Consider the following 24125-nt stretch of genomic DNA (forward strand, 5'->3'; position numbering starts at 1 on the left):
TCCAAGTTATGCGGCATTCCAAGGGGAATTACTACTGGCACACACCTGTCTAGGAGCAATAGATCTGTGAAAATAACTTGAGCGCAGCAAAGACTCCTCCAGCACATGTTGACTTTTGCAATTTTAATAGAAAATTCTAAACACTTGTGGAACTAAAGTTCTCCTTAGGTGCTTTGCGTAAACCCTTTGTGTAACCAGCAGCTAACCTATATGTAATTGATGATCCTTTTAAATCATTTTGGTGACGGGGGGGTGGGGTCCTTCCTACATCTGAATGCACTTTCAGTTGTGCAAGTTTAAGAATGGGGGTGTTGGAACATTAAATGTTGCACATCGATTAAAGCCACAATTTTCTTGTGTTTATTTGCAGCAGCCGCTCACTTGTGCACACACCAATGTCCTCATCATCGTGGCATTGTGTGATTCAAGCCAGCATGTGTGTGCACTGCAAATATCATTTTGAATCGCTGTGGGTACTCAAAGCATCCAAAAAATAGGCATAAAGAATCCCAATTTCTCACCCTGTATGTTTAGTTCCACTGATCAGACAGCCAGGGCAGCTGAAGTGCAGTATTAGAACTCCATCTAGTGTGTAGATCTAAAATTCCAAGTAAGAGAGTTGAATACAATGGTGTTATACACAAAACATGCAGGTACAACAAGCAATTCAGAAGGTAAATGGAATGTTGCCATTATTGCAGGGGGGTGGGGGGAAAAGAGTATATAAGTAGGGAAGTTTTGCTACAACCATATAGAACATTGATGAGAGTAGGACAGCCCAGTAGCATAGTGGTTAGCACTATGGCTTCACAGCAATTCCCGGCTTGGGTCACTGTCTGTGCAGAGTCTGCGCATTCCCCCCGTGTCTGTGTGGGTTTCCTCCGGGTGCTCCAATTTCCTCCCACAAATCTCGAAAGACGTGCTGTTAGGTGAATTGCACATTCTGAATTCTCCCTCTCTGTACCCAAACAGGTGCTAGAATGTAGCGAATAGGGGCTTTTCACAGTAACTTCATTGCAGTGTTAATGTTAGCCTACTTGTGACAATAAGATTATTTTTTTTAAAAGATTGCTGGGTACAGTTTTAGTCTCCTTACTCAGGGAAGAAACAGGATTAGCAGTTCAGAAAGGGTTCACTAGGCTGATACCTGGGATGACAGGTTTGTCTTTCGAGGGAAGGTTGAACCCATTCTCAGTGGATTTTAGGAATATGAGGGGGTTCCTATTGAAATAAGCTTGAAGGGGCTTGAGAGGGCAGATGCTTCCCCTTGCTGGGGAATCCAGAACTAGGGAGTGCACATTAGAAGTAAAGGGTCTCCTATTTAAGAGAGATGAAGAGGAATGTCTTCTCTCAGGGGGTTGTCCTTGGAATTCGCTTTCAGAGAGTAGTGGAGGCTGGGTCAATGAATATATTTATGGCCAAGTTCAATTTTTGTGGGTTATGGAGCATTGGAAAAATGGGAGCTTGTGAGAGGGGCGGAGGGGGGCAGCCAGGAAGGTGAAGTTAAGACCCACATTCAGATTAGTCATGGTCTAATAGAATTGCAGAGAAGCCTCAATAGGCCAAATAATAGACTTTTGCTCCTATTTCTCATTATCTTACAATACAGAAACAACAAAACGACTAGTAGTATTGCTGTAATATTAGTTTTAACTGCAATAATGGGGTAATGGAATGAAGGAAAATAGTTGAAGAGTTCATTTGATAAACAGCATATATTTATACAGTGGCAAATTAGAGATATTTGTACATATTTTTCAGGAAAGAAATCTCATCTCATTGTTATGAATTAGGAGATTGGAAATTAGGATTTCATACGTTGGTTAAGATCCTTGGCTAGACCCTGGAACGTGGGAGCACCAATAAGATTTTGTTTGAAGTATGTAGTAACCCACACAAGTCCACAGGGACGACCTAATTGATCTCCCTGTGGGGCTCGTAGAATACAAACTTCCCTGCTGAGGATTCATGAAACTAACACTTGAAAGCCGGCCTGGATTGGGACCAGTGTGTCAGTAGCCGCGGCTGGGACTTATTTGCAGTATGCTACGTTGTGGCCATGGGCGGCTTGGTAGCACAGTGGTTAGCACTGTTGCGTCACAGCGCCAGGATCCCAGGTTCGATTCCTGACTTGGGTCACTGTCTGTGTGGAGTCTGCACGTTCTCGTTATGTCTGCATGGGTTTCCTCCGGGTGCTCTGATTCCATCCCATAAGTCCTGAAAGTCGTGCTGTTAGGTGAATTTGACATTCTGAATTCTCCCTCTGTGTACCCGAACAGGCGCCGGAAAGTGGCATCTCGGGGCTTTTCACAGTAACTGCCTTGCAGTGTTAATGTAAGCCTACTTGTGACAATAAATATTTTTATTATTACTTTTGCCTGAAGAATAAACCTGTGTCCAGATCACCTCATTGATTTCTTGAAGATTTTATAAAGTAGATAAATATTGAGATTCAAGACACTTGCCTTTGGAATAGATTCCATAGGTTTTTGAACAAACAAAACCAAACTTTACTATACAAGTACAGAAAAATAAAACAATACACATCTTAGATTCTTACTGTAGCGCACAAAGACTCCGTGAGACGAATAGAGTGAAGTCGATGAGGCTTTATTAAGCGTGTCTGTTCCCCCGCAGCTCGATAGTAAACTGGCCTGCGGGGGAAGACTCCGGCTTCTTATACTCCGCCTTCAGGGCGGAGCTTGAGGTCAACGGCCAACCAGGACCCGGGATCTGTCAGCCAATGACATTAGGGCTTCCAGTCCCACATGACCCCCAATACATACTACCACATTCACCCCTTGTCAAAAATGAACCCGGCGGGGTGATGCTTCGTATGGTGGTAAGGGTTTACAGGGCTGGTTCTGGGAGGACAAAACATTCACATGGCAATACAGTATTGGACAATTTCGTCCTGTTGCAACTATTTACAGAGGGTATAGGAAGAAAAGCAAAATGTTCTTGTGAACAGTCCATATTTGTTTTACATCGACGCCACGAGTCGGTCGGGCGGTCTGGCCGTCCGTGTCTATCGCCTCGGCCCCGGCGGTTGTGGTGGTGCTTGTACCAGTGTTGTCGCCTCCAGGAGCCGTACGGTTTCAGCTCGGGTTTGATTCTTGGTCGATGCTGAGGGGAGGGGAACCGATCCTCCTGGGAAGGGGGCGGTCGCAGGGTGCGGCGGTGGCAGGAAGGGGGGGGTTGGGTTGATGGTGTCGGGGGGGGTGTGCGTGTTGCCGGCGGGCGCCAGATCCCGCAGGGAGACCGTGTCCTGTCGGCCGTCGGGGTACTCCACGTAGGCGTACTGGGGGTTCACGTGGAGGAGGTGAACCCTTTCGACCAACGGGTCCGCCTTATGTGCCCGCACATGCTTTCGGAGCAGGATGGGTCCTGGGGCCGCCAGCCAGGTCGGCAGCGACGTTCCAGAGGAGGACCTCCTAGGGAAGACAAGGAGACGCTCATGAGGCGTTTGATTAGTGCTCGTACATAATAAGGACCGGATGGAATGGAGAGCGTCCGGGAGGACCTCCTGCCACCGTGAAACTGGGAGGTCCCTGGACCGTAGGGCCAGTAGGACGGCCTTCCAGACCGTGCCATTCTCCCTTTCTACTTGCCCGTTCCCCCGGGGGTTGTAGCTGGTCGTCCTGCTTGAGGCTATGCCCTTGCTGAGCAGGAACTGGCGCAGCTCGTCGCTCATGAAAGAGGACCCCCTGTCGCTGTGGACGTATGCGGGGGAACCGAACAGTGTGAAGATGCTGTTCAGGGCTTTAATGACTGTGGCCGCGGTCATGTCAGAACAGGGAATGGCAAAAGGGAAGCGGGAGTATTCGTCCACTACATTAAGAAAATATGCGTTGCGGTCGGTGGAGGGGAGGGGCCCTTTGAAATCGAGACTGAGGCGTTCAAAGGGACGGGAAGCTTTAATCAGGTGCGCTCCATCTGGCCTGAAAAAATGCGGCTTGCATTCCGCGCAGATGTGGCAGTCCCTTGTGACTGTACGGACCTCCTCTAAAGAGTATGGGAGATTGCGGGACTTGATGAAGTGGTAAAACCGAGTGACCCCCGGGTGGCAGAGGTCCTCGTGGAGGGTTTGGAGGCGGTTAATTTGTGCGTTGGCACATGTGCCGCGGGATAGGGCATCGGACGGCTCGTTCAGCTTTCCGGGACGATACAAAATCTCATAGTTGAAGGTGGAGAGCTTGATCCTCCACCTTAAGATTTTGTCGTTTTTGATTTTGCCCCGCTGTGCACTATCGAACATGAAGGCTACCGACCGTTGGTCGGTGAGGAGAGTGAATCTCCTGCCGGCCAGATAATGCCTCCAATGTCGCACAGCTTCCACTATGGCTTGGGCTTCCTTTTCTACTGAAGAGTGGCGGATTTCTGAGGCGTGGAGGGTCCGGGAGAAAAAGGCCACGGGTCTGCCCGCTTGGTTAAGGGTGGCCGCTAGAGCTACGTCGGAGGCGTCGCTCTCGACCTGGAAGGGGAGGGACTCGTTGATGGCGCGCATCGTGGCCTTTGCGATATCCGTTTTGATGCGGCTGAAGGCCTGGCAAGCCTCTGTCGACAGAGGGAAGGTCGTGGTCTGTATTAGGGGGCGGGCCTTGTCTGCGTACTGGGGGACCCACTGGGCGTAGTACGAAAAGAACCCCAAGCAGCGTTTCAGGGCTTTTGGGCAGTGTGGGAGGGGAAATTCCATGAGTGCGCGCATACGTTCGGGGTCGGGGCCTATTATCACATTGCGCACTACGTAGCCCAGAATGGCTAGCCGGTCGGTGCTAAAAACGCACTTGTCCTCGTTGTATGTGAGGTTCAAGGCTTTGGCGGTCTGGAGGAATTTTTGGAGGTTGGCGTCGTGGTCCTGCTGATCGTGGCCGCAGATGGTTACATTGTCAAGATACGGGAACGTGGCCCGCAACCCATGTTGATCAACCATTCGGTCCATCTCCCGTTGGAAGACCGAGACCCCGTTTGTGACGCCAAAAGGGACCCGTAGGAAATGGTATAATCGCCCGTCTGCCTCGAAGGCTGTGTACTTGCGGTCACTTGGGCGGATGGGGAGCTGATGGTAGGCGGACTTGAGGTCCACGGTGGAGAAGACTTTATATTGGGCAATCCGATTGACCATGTCGGATATGCGGGGGAGAGGATACGCGTCTAGTTGTGTGTACCTGTTGATGGTCTGGCTATAGTCAATGACCATCCTTTGTTTCTCCCCTGTCTTCACTACTACCACCTGCGCTCTCCAGGGACTATTGCTGGCCTGGATTATGCCCTCCTTTAGTAGCCGCTGGACTTCGGACCGAATGAAGGTCCGGTCCTGGGCGCTGTACCGTCTGCTCCTAGTGGCGACGGGTTTGCAATCCGGGGTGAGGTTCGCAAACAAGGACGGGGGTTGCACCTTGAGGGTTGCGAGGCCGCAGATAGTGAGTGGGGGTATGGGGCCGCCGAATTTGAACGCAAGGCTCTGTAGATTGCATTGGAAATCTAATCCCAGCAAGGTGGGGGCACAGAGTTGGGGAAGGACGTTTAGTTTGTAGTTTTTGAACTCCATCCCCTGCACCGTTAGGGTAACTATGCAGAATCCCTGGATCTGTACGGAGTGGGATCCTGCAGCTAGGCAAATCTTTTGTGCGCTGGGGTAGGTGGTCAAGGAACAGCGTCTTACCGTGTCGGGGAGTATAAAGCTTTCCGTGCTCCCGGAGTCGACTAGGCATGGCGTCTCGTGGCCGTTTATTAGGACCGTTGTCGTCGTCGTCTGGAGTGTCCGGGGCCGAGCTTGATCGAGCGTAATTGAAGCGAGCCGTGGTTGTAGTAGTGGAGTGGGGTCCGTTGTTGCCGTCCAAGATGGCGTCGGGGATGAACAAAATGGCTGCCCCCATACATCGCACGTGGCTGGGGGGTCACAAGATGGCGGCGGGGGTGGACAAAATGGCCGCCCCATGCGTCGTACAGGTCTAGGGCGGTCCAAGATGGCGGCGCCCCTCCTCCCCTCGTGGTGGCCGGGACCCAAAATGGCGGCATCTGCGGGTCGCACATCGGCGCCCCTCCTCCCCTCGTGGTGGCCGGGACCCAAAATGGCGGCGTCTGCGGGTCGCCCATGGTGTGCTGGGGGGGCTGGGGAGCGCTAGGACCGTGAGCGCTTGGACCGCGCGGAGCTCCCTCACCAGGGACAGCGGTGGTCGGGGCCCAAGTCGGCGGCGCTGGCGGGTCAGGCGTGGGGCCGCGAGCGCAAGGACCGCGCGGAGCTCCCTCACCGGGGACAGCGGTGATCGGGGCCCAAGTAGGTGGCGCCGGCGGGTCAGGCGTGGGGCGCGGGGTGGGGGTTAGGGTGGCGTTAGGGACGCGGAAAACTCCCTCCTCTCCGTGGAGAGTGTTGGCCGGGACCCAAAGCGGTAGCGCCGGCGGCGGGTCATACATGGGCTGCGGGAAGGGGGGTTGGGGAGCGTAGGTGGTGTGCAGGGCTCCCAGTTCTCCCAGGACCGCGGTGGTCGGGACCCAGAGCGGCTGCGCCTGCGGGTCGTACATGGCGTGCTGGGGGGGTTGGGGCGCGTAAACTGCTTGCAGGGCTCCCTGTGCTCCCGGGACGGCAGCGACCTCGCGGGACCGGCACACAACCGCATAATGGCCCTTTTTCCCGCAGCTTTTGCAGATAGCTGCGCGGGCCGGGCAGCGCTGTCGGGGGTGTTTCGCCTGGCCGCAGAAATAACAGCGGGCGCCCCCGGTGCGACTCGGCGTTTGGACTGCGCAAGCCTGTGGGGTGTCCGGGGGGGGGGGGGGGTAGGGGGTTTGCCGCGACGGGTACGTACGGGGCCCAATGGGCTGCCGCGCGGTCGGGGCCGTAGGCGCGGGTATTACGCGCGGCCACGTCTAGGGAGGCTGCTAGGGCCCGTGCCTCTGAGAGTCCTAGCGACTCTTTTTCTAGAAGTCTTTGGCGGATTTGGGAGGATTGCATACCTGCCACAAAAGCATCGCGCATTAACATGTCCGTGTGTTCGTTTGCGTTCACCGACGGGCAGCTGCAGGCTCGTCCCAAAATCAGCAGCGCGGCGTAGAACTCGTCCATCGATTCTCCGATTCGTCGCGAGCTGGAAGCGAGCGTAGATTTGGTTAACTGGGCGAACGTATAGACTTTTCAGTGCTGCGAACGTCGTCTGGAAATCGTCCGAGTCTTCGATGAGGGAGAAAATCTCCGTGCTCACCCTCGAGTGCAGGACCTGCAGTTTTTGTTCGTCTGAGACTCGGCCGGTGGTCATTCTGAGGTAGGCCTCGAAGCAAGTCTGCCAGTGCTTGAAGGCTGCTGCCGCGTTCACTGCGTGGGGGCTGATCCTCAGGCATTCCGGAATGATCCTGAGCTCCATAGTCCTTTTTAGGCACGCTTAATAAATTGTAGCGCACAAAGACTCCGTGAGACGAATAGAGTGAAGTCGATGAGGCTTTATTAAGCGTGTCTGTTCCCCTGCAGCTCAATAGTAAACTGGCCTGCGGAGGAAGACTCCGGCTTCTTATACTCCGCCTTCAGGGCGGAGCTTGAGGTCAACGGCCAACCAGGACCCGGGATCTGTCAGCCAATGACATTAGGGCTTCCAGTCCCACATGACCCCCAATACATACTACCACACTTACCATGCAGCACAACTATATGAGGTACATGTGAATTAACAGTAAAATTCAAGGTGTGTGATATTGCGAAAGAAATAGACAGGCCTAGTGGTGTTGCATTTACTGATTAACGCGTATATCACTAACTGAGATCGTAACATTCTAACTCACCAAGAAAGTCCCAGTATGGAATTTTACCTTTTTTTTTTAAAAAAAGAAAATGTGGAGGAACAGAGTCACAGGACTACAAATTAGTTTCAGCAAGAAAATAAACATTGACCAAACATTAAAAATGGAGTTATTACTCCCACTTATCTTGACAAATACACAGATTTTAAGATTAACGTGGATTACAAAGTATATCTTAAGCGACGAGACGTTCATTAATAGTCCCTTTTAAGCACACAAGATGGATGTGGTCAAATACATTCTTCACTCTGAATGTCAAGTGAATGTGGATTTCACCTCAGAATCCCCCCCAGATGATTGACATGTGAGAATTTCTAAACTCCACTTTCCTCCCCCCCCAAAAAAACACTCAATAATGCTTTCTATTAGCAGATTGCATTCCAAAATCCAGTGCAGATTTTACAGATAACTGTTAAACAAAGCTTTTGTTCCACTTTTAACATCAAACCAAGTCCAGGTTTGTCTTGACTTCTGTATAAACTGAATTTCTTGGACTCTCAATACCCAGACTCTTATTAAAATGGCATCAAATGTTTGATTTACCTTTGAAATCTGCTGTCTCATTTTAAATCTGGTTATTCCAATTGTCTCCAACTCAAGAAAACAGCTCTTCCTTGTACTCTTATGAACAATACCTTGGTCTCTGTTCTCTCAACTCCGCAGTCCTCCTAAGACATTATTTCTGTCCCAATTACCTGGTTATCGACTGGAACTTGTTCCTTAGGAAGCTTGCATCTTTGCAACTCCCTTGTCCTGTCCTGCTTCTCTTGGCAGAGTTGAGAGATATTCACTCCCCAGCATCCTGTCTCCAACTGCAATATATCCAGCTAAAACTAAAACTTCAAAAGTTTTTCTACCCTTAAAAGAGCCTGGACTTGCTAAGCAATAACTGCTACTTCTATTTACTCTTGACGTCCACTCTAAGCACAATAGAAACATAGTTGGAATTTAATCAACTCCCACAAAAATAAACACCTTTGTCCAGCATAAATCTAACTATAGGTTTTATCCTTCCAGGCACAGAAACATTAAATTAAATCCCCTTAAAACTGCAATGTTTAAGACCATAAGACATAGGAGCAGAATTAGGCCACTCGGCCCATCGTGTTTGCTCCACTATTCAATCATGGCTGACATTTGTCTCATCCCCGTAACCCCTGATCCCCTTATTAATCAAGAACCTCCGATCCCCTTATTAATCAAGAACTATCTCGGGCTTAAAGACACTCGTAATTTGGCCTCCACAGCCTTCTACCGCAGAGTTCCACAAATTCACCACCGTCTGGCTGAAGAAATTCCTCATCTCTGTTTTAAAGGATCGTCCCTTTAGTCTGAGATGGTGTCCTCTGTTCTCGTTTTTCCTACACGTGGAAACATCCTCTCCACGTACACTCTATCCAGGCCTTGCAGTATCAAGTAAGTTTCAATAAGATCCCCCCTCATCCTTCGAAACTCCAACGAGTACAGACCCAGAGTCCTCAACCGTTCCTCATATGACAAGCTCTTTATTTCAGGGATCATTCGTGTGAACCTCCTCTGGACCCTTTCCAAGGCCAGCATATCCTTCCTTAGATACAGGCCCCACAACTGCTCACAATACTCCAAATGGGGTCTGACCAGAGACTTATTAAGTCTCAACAGTACATTCCTGCTCTTGAATTCTAGCCCTCTCAACATGAATACTAACGTTGCATTTGCCTTCCTAACTGCTGACTGAACCTGCACGTTAACCTTAAGAGAATCTGGAACAAGAGCTCCTAAGTCCCTTTCTGCTTCTGATTTCCGAAGCATTTTCCCATTTAGAAAATAGTCTATGCTTCCATTCCTCCTTCCAAAGTGCATAACCTCGCTTTTCCACATTGTATTCCATCTGCCAGTTCTTTGCCCACTCTCCTAGCCTGTCCAAGTCCTTCTGCAGTTCCCCCGCTTTCTCAATACTACCTGTCCCTCTGCACATCTTTGTATCATCTGCAAACTTAGCAACAGTGCCGTCAGTTCCTTCTTCCAGATCATTGATGTATATTGTGAAAAGTTGTGGTCCCAGCACCGATTCGAGGCACACCACTAGTCACCGGCTGCCATCCTGAAAAAGACCCCTTTTATCCCCACTCTCTGCCTTCTGCCAGTCAGCCAATCCTCTATTAATGCCAGGATCTTACCTTACACACCAGTCTCCTATGCGGTACCTTGTGAAAGGCCTTCTGGAAATCTAAATTGATCACGTCCACTGTGATGCTCGATCAATAACTCCTGAAGCGAGATTGGAGACAATTGAAGGCTTTATTGTACGAGATGTTTCCCCCAGCAGGGCAGGTACAGAATGCATCTGCTGGGGAGACACAGGCTCTTATACTCCGCCTTACTGGGCGGAACCAGCAGGCAGGCTTCACCAATGAAATAGCAGTCTCAGGAACCTCCCACACCAATGGTCTTACAGCATTATTCAGGGTACCATAATACCCCTAATGCCGACTACCACAATCACCCCTTGTTTTTAAAAAAAAAAGAGTCCGGCGGGGGGTGGTGGTCCCGCGTCATACAGGGGTAGAGGTTGAGGTTATGGTGGTACCCGGTATACATTAGCACAGTGTTTTGCCTTGTTACATGTCACAACTATTTACAGTAATTATTTACAGTCAGAATGAAGCAATTAGTTGATCGGGGACCCTGGTCGTCCTCTGCGATCGTCGTCGCTTTGGCGGTGATGCAGGTGCCAGCTCGGGCATCCGTGGCTCCGGGAGCGTGGCTTTGGCCTCTTCAGCAGCTTCATCACTCCTAGATGGGACCAGTGGCAGGACCGATCCAGCTGGGAAGGGGAGGCTGCGGGGTGCGCCAGTGGGAGGGAGGGTGGGGTCGGTGGTGGAGGTGTGGGTGGGGATCCAACGGGCGCCAGGTCCCGTAGGGAGACCGGATCCTGTCGGCCATCGGGGTACGCCACAGAGGCATATTGATGGTTAGCGTGAAGGAGGTGGACCCTCTCGACCAATGGGTCCGATTTGTGCGCCCACGTGTGTTTGCGGAGCAGGATGGGTCCAGGAGCAACGCCCCGGAGGAGGACTTCCTAGGGAAGACAAGGAGACGTTCGTGAGGGGTTTGGTTGATCGTGGTACACAGCAGTGATCGGATGGAGTGGAGAGCATCTGGGAGGACCTCCTGCCAGCGGGAGACTGGGAGATTCCTGGACCGTAGGGCCAGTAGGACGGTCTTCCAGACCGTTCCATTCTCCCTCTCCACCTGCCCGTTTCCCCGGGGGTTGTAACTGGTCATCCTGCTCGGGGCAATGCCCTTGCTGAGCAGGAATTGATGCAATTCGTCGCTCATGAAGGAGGACCCCCTATCGCTGTGTATGTAGGCGGGGAAACCAAACAGCGTGAAGATACTGTGGAGGGCTTTTATGATGGTGGCTGCGGTCATGTCGGGGCAGGGGATGGCGAATGGGAACCGGGAGTACTTGTCAATCACGTTCAGGAAGTACATGTTGCGGTCGGTGGAGGGGAGGGGCCCTTTGAAATCCATACTGAGGCTTTCAAAGGGACGGGAAGCCTTTATCAGGTACGCTTTCTCTGGCCTGTAGAAGTGCGGCTTGCACTCCGTGCAGATTTGGCAATTCCTGGTGGCGGTCCTGACCTCCTCGATGGAGTAGGGCAGGTTGCAGGTCTTAATGAAATGGAAGAATCGAGTGACCCCGGGTGGCAGTGGTCCTCGTGGAGGGCCCGGAGGCGGTCCACTTGTGTGGTGGCACATGGGATGGGGCATCAGGAGGCTCGTTTAGCTTCCCGGGACAATACAAGATCTCATAGTTGTAGGTGGAGAGTTCGATCCGCCACCGTAAGATCTTATCGTTCTTTATCTTGCCCCGCTGGGCATTATCGAACATGAAAGCAACCGACCGTTGGTCAGTGAGGAGAGTGAATCTCCTGCCGGCCAGGTAATGCCTCCAGTGCCGCACAGCTTCTACTATGGCCTGGGCCTCCTTTTCAACTGAGGAATGGCGGATTTCTGAAGCATGGAGGGTGCGTGAGAAGAAGGCCACAGGTCTGCCCGCTTGGTTGTGGGTGGCCGCCAGAGCTACATCGGATGCGTCGCTCTCGACTTGGAAGGGGAGGGATTCGTCGATTGCGGCATCGTGGCCTTTGCAATGTCCGATTTAATGCGGCTGAAGGCCTGGCAAGCCTCTGCTGACAGGGGAAAAACTGTGGATTGAATTAGTGGGCGGGCCTTGTCCTCATACTTGGGGACCCACTGGGCATAATACGAAAAAAATCCCAGGCAGCGTTTCAGGGCCTTGGAGCAGTGGGGGAGGGGGAACTCCATGTGGAGGTGCATGCGTTCGGGATCTGGGCCTATAACTCCATCATGCACTACGTAGCCGAGGATGGCTAGACGGTCGGTGCTGAACACGCATTTGTCCTTGTTGTATGTTAGATTAAGGATTTTTGCGAGATGGACAAATTTTCGGAGGTTGGTGTCATGGTCCTGCTGGTCGTGGCCGCAGATGGTGATGTTATCAAGGTACGGAAACGTGGCCTGCAAACCGTACCGGTCAACCATTCTGTCCATCTCCCGTTGGAAGACCGAGACTCCATTTGTGACACCGAAGAGAACCCTTAGGAAGTAGTAGAGCCACCCATCTGCTTCGAATGCAGTGTATTTGCGGTCGCTAGGGCAGATGGGGAGCTGGTGGTCGATGGATTTTAGATCCACCGTGGAAAAGACCCTGTATTGTGCAATCTGATTGACCAGATCAGATATGCAGGGGAGAGGGTACGCATCGAGGTGCGTATACCTGTTGATGGTCTGACTATAATCAATGACCATCCTGTGCTTCTCCCCGGTCTTTACAACCACAACTTGAGCTCTCCAGGGACTGTTGCTAGCCTCAATAATACCTTCCTTCAGTAACTGCTGGACTTCCGACCTAATGAAGGGCCCGTCCTGGGCACTGTACAGTCTGCTCCTGGTGGCGACGGGTTTGCAATCCGGGGTGAGGTTCGCAAACAGGGAAGACGGATCGACTATATGGGTCGTGAGGCTACAGGCAGTGAGGGGGGGGGTATAGGGCCGCCAAATTTAAAAGTTAAGCTCTGGAGATTACATTGGAAGTCTAACCCTAGGAGCGTGGCAGCGCAGAGGTGAGGAAGAACGGAGAGCTGGTAATTTTTAAACTCCCTTCCCTGGACCGTGAGGTTCACTCTGCAGAACCCTTTCATATCTACCGAGTGGGACCCGGAGGCCAGGGAGATTTGTTTGGTTAACTGGGTGGCTGGGAAGAGAACAGCACCTTACCGTATTGGGGTGTATGAAGCTCTCTGTGCTCCCGGAGTTGATCAGGCAGGATGTTTTATGCCCGTTGATGAGCACGGTCGTCGTCGCAGTCAAGTGTGTTCGGGGCCGAGACTGGCCCAGGGTCACCGAGGCAAGTCGTGGCAAACGTTGGAAGTTTTCCTCGGGCGGTTTGTGGTCATCCAAGTCAGGGTCCTGAGAGTCCAGCCAAGATGGCAGCGCCCACGGCTGGAGGTGTACAAGATGGCGATGCCCATCTGTTGCACGTGGTCCCCGGGGAACATGATGGCGGCGTCCGGAGGCCGCACATTGCTCTGGACAAGGAAGGTGCGGTGCCCGCTGGCCACACGTGGTTCGTGATGAGAGTTGTGGTGGCGGTCCCAGTTCTCCCCCGGAGACCGCGGCCACATACTGCCACGAAATGGCCCTGTTTGCTGCACCCTTTGCAGATGGATGAGTGGGCCGGGCAGCGCTGACGGGGATGCTTGGCTTGCCCGCAAAAATAGCAGCGTGGCACCCCCAGGGTTGCCTGGCAGTCTCGCAGCACAAGCTTGTGGTGAGGACGGCGAATGCATCAGAGTCGACCGCGCGGGGGGGGGGGGGGGGCGGTTCCATGCTGCCCAAAGGGCAGCCGCACAGTCAGGGACGCAAGCGCGAGCGTTTCGGGAGGCCACATCCAGGGAGCTAGCAAAGGCCTATGCCTCCTTGAGGCCTAGTGTCTCTTTCTCCAGCAATCACTGGCAGATTTGGGAGGACAGCATACCTGCAGCAAATGTGTCCCGGATCAAAGGTTCTGTGTGGTCGCTGGCCGAAACTTGCGGGCAGTCATAGTTCCTCCCTAACACCAGGGGCGCACAGTAGAACTCCTCCAGCAATTCCCCGGGGATTTGTCGCCTTGTCGCTAGATGTTGGGCGTAGACCTGGTTTACAGGGCATATATAGTGTCCTTTCAGCAGAGTCATTGCGGCCACGAAATCGTCCGCATTCTCGACGGGGGTGTAGATCTCTGGGCTCACCCTCGAGTGGAGAACTTGCAGTTTCTGGTCCTCCGTAGGATCAGTCGTGGCCGTCCTGAGGTACCCTTTGAAGCACGCCAGCCAGTGTTTGAAGGTTGCCGCTGAGTTTGCCGCGTGGGGCCTGAGTTGCAGACACTCCGGCTTGATTCGGAGCTCCATTCTTTAAAATCTAGTACAATAAATTGTTGCTCGATCAATAACTCCTGAAGCGAGATTGGAGACAATTGAAGGCTTTATTGTACTAGATGTTTCCCCCAGCAGCGCAGGTACAGAATGCAGCTGCTGGGTAGACACAGGCTCTTATACCACCTTACTGGGCGGAACCAGCAGGCCGGCTTCACCAATGAAATAGCAGTCTCAGGTACCTCCCACACCAATGGTCTCACAGCATTATTCAGGGTACCGTAATACCTCTAATACTGACTACCACACACTGGTTCTCCTTTGTCTAACTTCCTTGTTACCTCCTCAAAGAACTCTAACAGCTTTGTCAGACATGACCTCCCCTTGACAAAGTCGTGCTGACTCAGTCCTATTTTATCGTGCACTTCCATGTACTCCGCAATCTCCCATGACTGAAATCAGGCTAACCAGCCTATAATTTCCCATCTTCTGCCTCCCTCCCTTCTTAAACAAGGATGTTACACTAGTCACCTTCCAGTCCTCTGCGACCATCCGTGCCTCCAGTGATTCCTAAAAGATCACCAATGCCTCTAACATCTCCTCAGCTATCTCTTTTAGAACTCTGAGATATAGTCCATCCAGTCCAGGCGATTTCTTCACCTTCAGACCTTTCAGTTTCCCCAGAACCTTCTCCTTAGTGATGGCCACTACACTTACCCGAGCCCCTGATTCTCCTGGAGCTCTGGCATCCCACTGGTGTCTTCCAGTGTGAAGACCGATGCACAGTAACTATTCAGTTCCTCCGCCATTTCTTTGTTTCCTATTATTACTTCTCCAGCCTCATTTTCCAGTGGTCCAATGTTTATATTTGCCCCTCTTACCTTTTATATATTGAAATAAACTCTTCCTATCTTCTTTTATATTACTAGCTAGCTTGCACTCATATTTCATCCTCTCCCCTTATTGCTTTTTTTAAAGCTGTTCTCTGCTCACTTTTAGAGGCTTCCCACCAATCCTCACCACTTTGTATGCTTTTTCTTCTGCTTTTATGCTGACCTTGATTTCCGTCGTAAGCCATGGATGCCTTTTCCTCCCCTTAGCATGTTGCCTCCTTCTTGGCATGAATTTCTGTTGTGCCTCCCAAATAACGCCTGCCATTACGGTTCCACTGTCTTCCCTGCTGGGCTCCTTTTCCAATCAACTCTGGCCAGTTCCTCCCACGTCTTTGTAATTACCCTTATTTAATTGTAATACCGTTACATCTGATTCAAGCTTCTACCTCTCAAACTGCAGGGTAAATTCTATCATATTATGGTCACTGCTCCCCAAGGGTTCCTTCACCTTAAGTTCTCTAATGAAGCCTGTCGCATTACACATCGCCAAATCCAGAATTGCCTGTTCCCTAGTAGGCTCTGTCACAGGCTGTTCCAAAAAACCCTCTCTCTTAGATATTCCAAATTCCCTTTCTTGGGATCCACTACCAACCTGATTTTCTCAGTTCACCTGCGTATTCAAGTCCCCCCATGATTATTGTAATATTGCCTTGTTTACATGCCTTTTCTATCTCCTGATTTATTTTCTGCTCCACATCCTGACTACTGCTAGGGGGCCTGTACATAACTCCCATCAGGGTCTTCTTACCGACTCCTCAACTTTACCCACAGAGATTCTATGCCTACTGATCCAATACAAATCCCTTAAAATTACCTTTGCTTTCCTAACAGTAAGGACAGAAGACTTAACTCAACTTTAACCATTCTCTAATTTGCTTAGTGGTGATCGTTTCAAAAATAGTGAAAACATTTTTTAAATCAATATCAGAGATAAAGAGAAAGGAAAATGAATTGAAAGGCCATTTTGCACACCTGATGTTGCGCAAATACGTTTTTTAATTACTGTATTAGAGTGGGAAAATGACATCTTTGCTTCGCTACTACCAAGGAGACGATTATGATTAACTGGACTGCCACTTCTCCCAGCTATGTCCTGCTAATTAACACAAGTCCAGTTCATTTATATTGGGAAAGGCAACCACATCAGCTTGTCACAGCAGAGTGAGTTCTGCATGTAAATTTCTATTTTACACTCTGGCATATTGCATTTTTGTTGAAGGGCCCAGTTCGAATTAAAATGGAGGATCTATAAAATGGACCAACATTCTCAGGCAGTTTCTGAAGGATCAATCTTTCCACCACATGCACCTTCTTTTATGCAGGTCTGACAAAGTTAGAAATAGAAAACCAGGCAGGCTGAAATTTTCTGAGAGCCATATCTATTGGAGGAAATTGGCAGGTGAATATTGAAAACATGCACCAGAGAAACATGCTATTTGCACTGTGAAACTTGGATACAGGGTCCAGCTGCGAAAGGCTCTAGTATCCAGTGATGTTAGCAGGCGAGATGGGGGTGGGATTCTCTTTAATCGCAGTTCAATAATCCTTAGAGAGATACAAAGTCTGAACCAGGCAGAAGTGCAAGTTAGAACATTTGAGTCAATGCAGAAGGCAAAGGGAGAGAATTAAAGGTGCGATTTCAAGGAGAGTCAGAAACAATGTATTAAAAAATATACATTTTTCAACTTTAAAAAAAAAAAAATCACCAAAATTGAAATCTGAAAGAATGAGACACTACAGTTGTAAAAGTTAATATTCATTGCCAGAGTTAGGTAACAACTAAGATATAGCACACAATTAGAAATTCAGTTGCATTCGAGTGCATAAGCTTTAATCCTTTCTGGCATATTTGCCATATGGATCTTTCACACAGATACCCTAAACTCACACCAATTGATTCCTGGATCTTTTAGTAAATTGCCCATACAGCAGAGTTTCTGGAGGAAGCAACTTGGTCGGTTGAGATTTGGACAATTGATGGCTGTCTAACAGTGATCGTCATTAGCTTCACTGTTATTTCTGCCATAAAATGTAGACCAATGACTCATACAGTTCACATCCTCTCTGAGTGGATGCTGGTAAATTTAAGAGGAGTGTTTTAAGTGAAAACAAAAGGTGCTGGTGGGAATCGAGTAATTGCTGGGTTGTTGCAAGGAGGGAAATCCATTGTGGCTGTCAGGTTGAAGATTAGTTCTGAAAAAAGGGGCAAAGTGTCCAAAATGTTAAACCTGCCAGTGTTTCCAGTATTTTCCATTTACAATTTAGATATTATAGAATAGTACAGAAGGGTCTGCCCGGTGAAGGCCCTTTTAAGAGAGTTCAGCTGCAGAACATTCTGAAGGGGGAGGGTGAACAACCAGTTGTCGTGGTGCATATAGGCACCAATGATGTAGGTAAAAAAATGGGATGAGGTCCTACAAGCAGAATTTAGGGAGTTGGGAGCCAAGTTAAAAAGTCAGACCTCAAGGAGGTAGTAATCTCAGGATTGCTACCAGTGCCACATGGTAGTCAGAGTAGAAATGAAAAAATAGGCAGGATGAATGAGTGGCCTGAGAGATGGTGCAGGAGGGAGGGGTTCAGATGTTTGGGACATTGGGACCAGTTCTGGGGGTGGTGGGACTACTACAAATTGGACGGTCTACACCTGGGCGGGACTGGAACCAATGTCCTTGGAGGTGCTTTTGCTAACGCTGTTAGGGAGGGTTTAAACTAATGTGGTAGGGGGATGGGAACCAAATGAGGTTAGTGGACAGCAAGGAGGTAGTAACTAATGCCTGTAAGAAACTAGATCATGAAGTCAGCGTTACTATGGGGAAGAGTAGGCAGGGACCAGATGATAAACACAAAGGGACTGGTGGTCTGAGGTGCATTTGTTTTAATGCAAGAAGTGTAGTAGGTAAGGCAGATGAACTTCAGGCTTGGATTAGTACCTGGGGGTATGATGTTATTGGTATTACTGAGACTTGGTTGAGGGAAGGGCATGATTGGCAACTAAATATCCCAGGATATCGATGCCTCAGGCGGGAGAGAGGGAGGTAAAAGGAGTGGAGGAATTGCATTACTGGTCAGAGAGGATATCACAGCTGTGCTGAAGGAGGGCACGATGAAGGACTCGAGCAGTGAGGCGATATGGGCAGAGCTCAGAAATAGGAAGGGTGCAGTAACAATGTTGGGGCTGTACTACAGACCTCCCAACAGCGAGCGTGAGATAGAGGTACAAATATGTAAACAGATTATGGAAAGATGTAGGAGCAACAGGTTGGTGGCGATCAGAGATTTGAATTTTCCCAACATTAACTGGGATCACTTAGTGTCAGAGGTCTAGATGGGGCAGAATTTGTAAGGAGCACCCAGGAGGGTTTTCTAGAGCAGTATGTAAATAGTTCAACTCGGGAAGGGGCCATACTGGACCTGGTGTTGGGAAATGAGCCCAACCAGGTGGTTGAAGTTATAGTCGGGGATTACTTTGGGAATAGTGATCACAATTTCGTAAGTTCATGGACAAAGACGAGAGTGGTCCTAAAGGAAGAGTGCTAAATTGGGGGAAGGCCAACTATACCAAAATTTGACAGGAGCTGGGGAATGTGGATTGGGAGCAGCTGTTTGAAGGTAAATCCACATTTGATATGTGGGAGGCTTTTAAAGAGAGGTTGATTAGAGTGCAGGACAGACATGTCCCTGTGAAAATGAGGGATAGAAATGGCATGATTAGGAAACCGTGGATGACAGGTGAAATTGAGAGACTAGCGAAGAGGAAAAAGGAAGCATACATAATGTCTAGGCGACTGAAGACAGACAAAGCTTTGGAAGAATATCGGGAATGTAGGACCAATCTGAAACGAGGAATCAAGAGGGCTAAAAGGGGTCATGAAATATCTTTAGCAAACAGAGTTAAGGAAAATCCCAAACGCCTTTTATTCATATACAAGGAGCAAGAGGGTTGACCCACTCGAGGACAAAGGAGGAAAGTTATGCGTGGAGTCAGAGAAAATGGGTGAGATTCTTAACGAGTACTTTCCATCGGTATTCACCAAGGAGAGGGACATGACGGATGTTGAGGTTAGGGATGGATGTTTGATTACTCTAGGTCAAGTTGGCATACGGAGGGAGCATGTGTTGGGCATTCTAAAAGGCATCAAGTCCCCAGGTCTGGGTGGGATTTATCACAGGTTACTGAGGGAAGTGAGAGAGGAAATAGCTGGGGCCTTAACAGATATCTTTGCAGCATCATTGAACACGGGTGAGGTATCAGAGGACTGGAGAATTGCTAATGTTGTCCCCTTGTTTAAGGGTAGCAGGGAGAATCCAGGTAATTATAGACCGGTGAGCCTGACGTCAGTGCTAGGGAAGCTGCTGGAGAAGATATGGAGGGATAGGATCTATTCCCATTTGGAAGAAATGGGTTTATCAGTGATAGGCAACATGGTTTTGTGCAGGAAAGGTCATGTCTTACCAACTTAATAGAATTCTTTGAGGAAGTGACAAAGTTGATTGATGAGGGAAGGGCTGTAGATGTCATGTACATGTACTTCAGTAAGGCATTTGATAAGGTTCCCCATGGTAGGCTGATGGAGAAAGTGAAGTCTCATGGGGTCCAAGGTGTACTAGCTAGATGGATAAAGAACTGGCTGGGCAACATGAGACAGAGAGTAGTAGTGGAAGGGAGTTTCTCAAAATGGAGAACGGTGACCAGTGGTGTTCCACAGGGTTCCGTGCTGGGACCAGTTGCTTGTGATATACATAAATGATCTGGAGGAAGGTATAGGTGGTCTGATTAGCAAGTTTGCAAATGACACTAAGATTGGAGGAGTAGCAGATAGTGAAGGGGACTGTCAGATAATACAGCAGAATATAGATAGATTGGAGAGTTGGGCGGAGAAATGGCAGATGGAGTTCAATCCGGGCAAATGCGAGGTGATGCATTTTGGAAAATCCAATTCAAGAACGAACTATACGGTAAATGAAAAAGCCCTGGGGAAATTGATGTACAGAGAGATCTGGGTGTTCAGGTCCATTGTACCCTGAAGGTGGCTGCGCAGGTCGATACAGTGGTCAAGAAGGCATACGGCATGCTTTCATTCATCGGAAGGGGTATTGAGTACAAGAGTTGGCAGGTCATGTTACAGTTGTATAAGACTTTGGTTCGGCCACATTTCGAATACTGCGTACAGTTCTGGTCGCCACATTACCAAAAGGATGTGGATGCTTTGGAGAAGGTTCACCAGGATGTTGCCTGGTATGGAGGGCACTAGCTATGAAGAGAAGTAGAGTAGATTAGGATTATTTTCATTAGAAAGACAGAGGTTGAGGGACAACCTCATTGAGGTCTACAAATATCATGAGAGGTATAGACAGGGTGGATAGCAAGAAGCTTTTTCCCCCCAGAGGGGGGGGGGGGACTCAATTACTAGGGGTCACGAGTTCAAGGTGAGAGGGGAAAAGTTTAAGGGAGATATGCATGGAATGTTCTTTACGCAGAGGGTGATGGGTGCCTGGAACGCATCGCCGGCGGAGGTGGTAGAGGCGGGCACGATAGCCTCATTTAAGATGTATCTAGACAGACACATGAATGGGCAGGGAGCAGAGGGATACAGATCCTTAGAAAATAGGCGATAGTTTTAGATAGAGGATCTGAATCGGCGCAGGCTTGTAGGGCCAAAGGGCATGTTCCTGTGCTGTATTTTTTCTTTGTTCTTTGAAGGCACAACCGCCAGATTTTAAGCTGGTGGCCAAAACAGCCTGTACGTCCTTCAATTTTAGCGCCTGTAGTCAATCAATTACTTAAAAATGCTGCTCTTCTACTCACGAGAAACCAGACGAAAACTAAACTAGATCTTTATTACCATGCTACAGCAAAAGGTAGTGGCATTGCCAGTGGGACACCAGAGAAGATTGAAGAATGGTAGATATACATTGAGATTCGGTTACATGAAATTAGAAAACTAGTAGCAAATGATTGGAATATGCTAAGTCCAATCATGACCATCGATCAATGTTACATCATGCACAGTATGAGAATAATTTAAATAAAATAAAATTTAGAGTACCCAATTATTTGTTTCCCAATTAAGGGGCAATTTTAGTGTGGTCAATTTACCTACCCTGCACATCTTTGGGTTCTGGGGGTGAAACTCACGCAGATACAGGGAGTATGTGCAAACTCCACACGGATAGTCACCCGGGGCCGGGACTGAACTCAGGTCCTCAGTGCTGTAGGCAGCATTGCTAATCACTGTGCCACCCAAAGTATGAGAATAATTAACCAATCACATCAAAAGGTCCTCATGCTTAATTAAACTATCCAATCACTACAAAAGCACATACATTTTGTCCCCTAATATTTGCCATCGGCTCCCCCTCATCAAGAATGTGGATATCAATTATCAATCCTGTCCAAGTATAATGTTGTTTCCCAGATTAATGGCCTCCTGTACTATCAATTCTGGATAGCTACGTTCTCACTCCGCGACAGCTCAGCACCGCCAAAAAGATCCCACACTTCTTCTGTCATCTTTGATAAACAACATATGGCTTATTTTCCTTGGGCCCAATCACTAACAAGATACATCTTTGGGCATGCTTCCTGTAGTTAGCGACCTCAGTTAAACAGTTTGTGTGTAATATAGATCGATACAGAAGTGTTTAAGCCCTCAAGCACTTATTGGATAACTAAAGTTGTAAAACAAATTTCAATACAAGATCCAAAACTACACCCTTTCAGGAGTCATATCACATGGCCGTCCAGGCTGGGAGAAATAATTACCCGGTCATGCTGGAACTGCAAAGCTCAGACTGCCATCTTCCATCAACCAAGCACCATCGCTGAACAAGGGCTCTGCCCAGGTGAATGCCTGGCTGCCATCTACACTCCCCACTGGAACTTCTGTACCAGTGCCTACAAGATCAATTCATCTCTACGTACCCATCCCATTGTGGGATCAGTCTTCATCCTGCAGACTCATCCCATTGTGGGATCAGTCTTCATCCTGCAGACTCTGGAAGAATATACCATTGGACATTTTGATACTGGACTCATGTGAAACATTATTTTTATTTTCTCTGTGGCCTTTGCCCTGCAACCCGTTTTTTCTATGCCTTTTTTATTGTATTAAATGTACCAGGGGCTACGTAGTGACACCCTTCCCCCCATTTGGGTCCAAATAACCCTATCTCAAGTTTGCTGTGCGATTCTTAATAGAAATTGGTCATGACAAAACTCAGGTGCTGGGAAAAGTACACAATCATTCAAAAGGGGAAACAAGATTAAAACAATTTTGTTAATGGACAGCTGGAGGAAGAATCAGGGGCTGTTTAAATTAACCCCCTCCTGTTACAACGTGCTACCAAAAACAAAACTGCAATAAGGACTCAAACATGGCTAAGAAAAGGGAGATAAAAAAAAGAATTATTCAAAGCAAAAGTGTGAACTTTGACATTGATTCTTTCACAGCACTTATTGCATTTTATGCATGCAGTTTTATGTTAATCTTAAAAATTCTATTACATGTGTCAGCTCAAAGCCGATTAGTAATTTATATGATAATCCATTCCAAGCAGATTATTGCATTTATTTCCTGTATTGCAGATGTGGACAATGCCTAAAGGAGACATCAACATTTGTATCAATAATGGTAAGTCACCTACAAATCCCACACATCTCCACATCATTAGTAGAAAATGGCATACTTGCAGTGTTGGAAGTTTGAAACATGATTAAATATTTAATTTACAGGAACCAAGTTCCTCTAAAATTATGCAATATATTTCAGATATCAGGTTTAAACGAATTATGTGTGCAGCTTTTTGTCTCTCATTGAGACCACTCCAGCCTTGCAGGCCGTTTAGCAGCAAACAGGTATTGCACTATTTTGAAACGTGACCCTGCAGTAGAATATTTCTCATAGCTGTATTCTTTTGTTTACTCCCAGAGCTGTTCAGCGTGCTCGTGACATTGGATCAAAGAAACCTCAGTATTCTTCCTAGCAGGTGAATTACATTGCAGATTCCCGAAAGGAACAACGAATACAGCAGTTTGTACCTCTGTTCAACTGCATTTGCGTTGTAATAGTCAAAATTATGAAATGTGATTTACTTTGATTCATTCCATTGGAGGCAATGCTACATGGCTGTAAATCAGAGGATTAATGTGTTACAAGGTTTTAATTCCTGCCACTGTGTCGATACAAATGAACCTCATTAGGAACAGCACTAGCATCGGTATCTTTAGGTCCAAACTCAGTGAAGTATCATGGTTCTGTACTGTGTGTATACTGTATTGAATGTATGTACCTTAAACTTTGACAAGTAGTTGCTATTAATCTATGATGTCTTAATTCTTGTGGTAAAAAAAACTAGTTAAGATTTGAATGTCTCAACGTACATGTTTTAATTAGATGTGAAGAATTGATATATGCTTCAAATTGTCACGAGTGAAAATATCTCATTACAGCATTTTTGAACAAAGATTGCAAAGCATAGGAATAGGGGATGGGTTCTTTCTAATCAATAGCAGATGACAACAAAATTAGTTTTAATAAAATAAGCTATCTAACTCCCACCCCCCCCCCCCCCCAAACAAAAGATGAAAAACTTCCAATGCCATCTGCTGCGTTCAAATGTTTGTTGAAGCAGCAAGTCAAATTATCCAATTGTCTACAGGATGCCAATTTGGTTTACCAGTCTGAAATCTAATGTCTGCTGGCACTATGAATTTAACTCTTGTAGGCAAGCTTGAACTTACAAGCATAAAACATTTCCTATTGAGATATTGGCAATGGAAAACTTTTAGAAATTCCAAAACATGATGCAAGTAAGGCAAGTATTAGTGCTGAGGTTTTCGGTCACTGAGAATTACAGAATCTTGCTGGGCATGGAAATTGACAGCTACAGCTTCACAGAGCTGGTCCTCCGACAAAAATGGTGTTTTATATACATTGACACAGTTTCATTGCAAGTTGCCATTGCCTATCGCTCAAATAACATTGAACGCCACTTGTATTCAACTCAGAATTTCCCCGGCCCA

The 24125-nt window shown here is 48.2% G+C and overlaps 1 protein-coding gene across 1 annotated transcript in view; it reads left to right on the forward strand.

Annotated features, from left to right (window-relative positions):
* Nucleotides 1-23470, forward strand: part of LOC140393818 (LHFPL tetraspan subfamily member 5 protein-like) — a 227265-nt gene extending 203795 nt beyond the window's left edge. Inside the window, exons 3-4 of the mRNA XM_072480297.1 lie at nucleotides 22689-22734; nucleotides 23032-23470. Of these exons, the coding sequence (XP_072336398.1) occupies nucleotides 22689-22705 (17 nt within the window). The 3' untranslated portion in view covers nucleotides 22706-22734; nucleotides 23032-23470. The remainder of the gene's footprint in view (nucleotides 1-22688; nucleotides 22735-23031) is intronic.
* The last annotated feature ends 655 nt before the right edge of the window (nucleotides 23471-24125 follow it).

Source organism: Scyliorhinus torazame, chromosome 17 (assembly GCF_047496885.1).
Source record: "Scyliorhinus torazame isolate Kashiwa2021f chromosome 17, sScyTor2.1, whole genome shotgun sequence".
In the NCBI taxonomy this organism is placed as follows: Eukaryota; Metazoa; Chordata; class Chondrichthyes; order Carcharhiniformes; family Scyliorhinidae; genus Scyliorhinus; species Scyliorhinus torazame.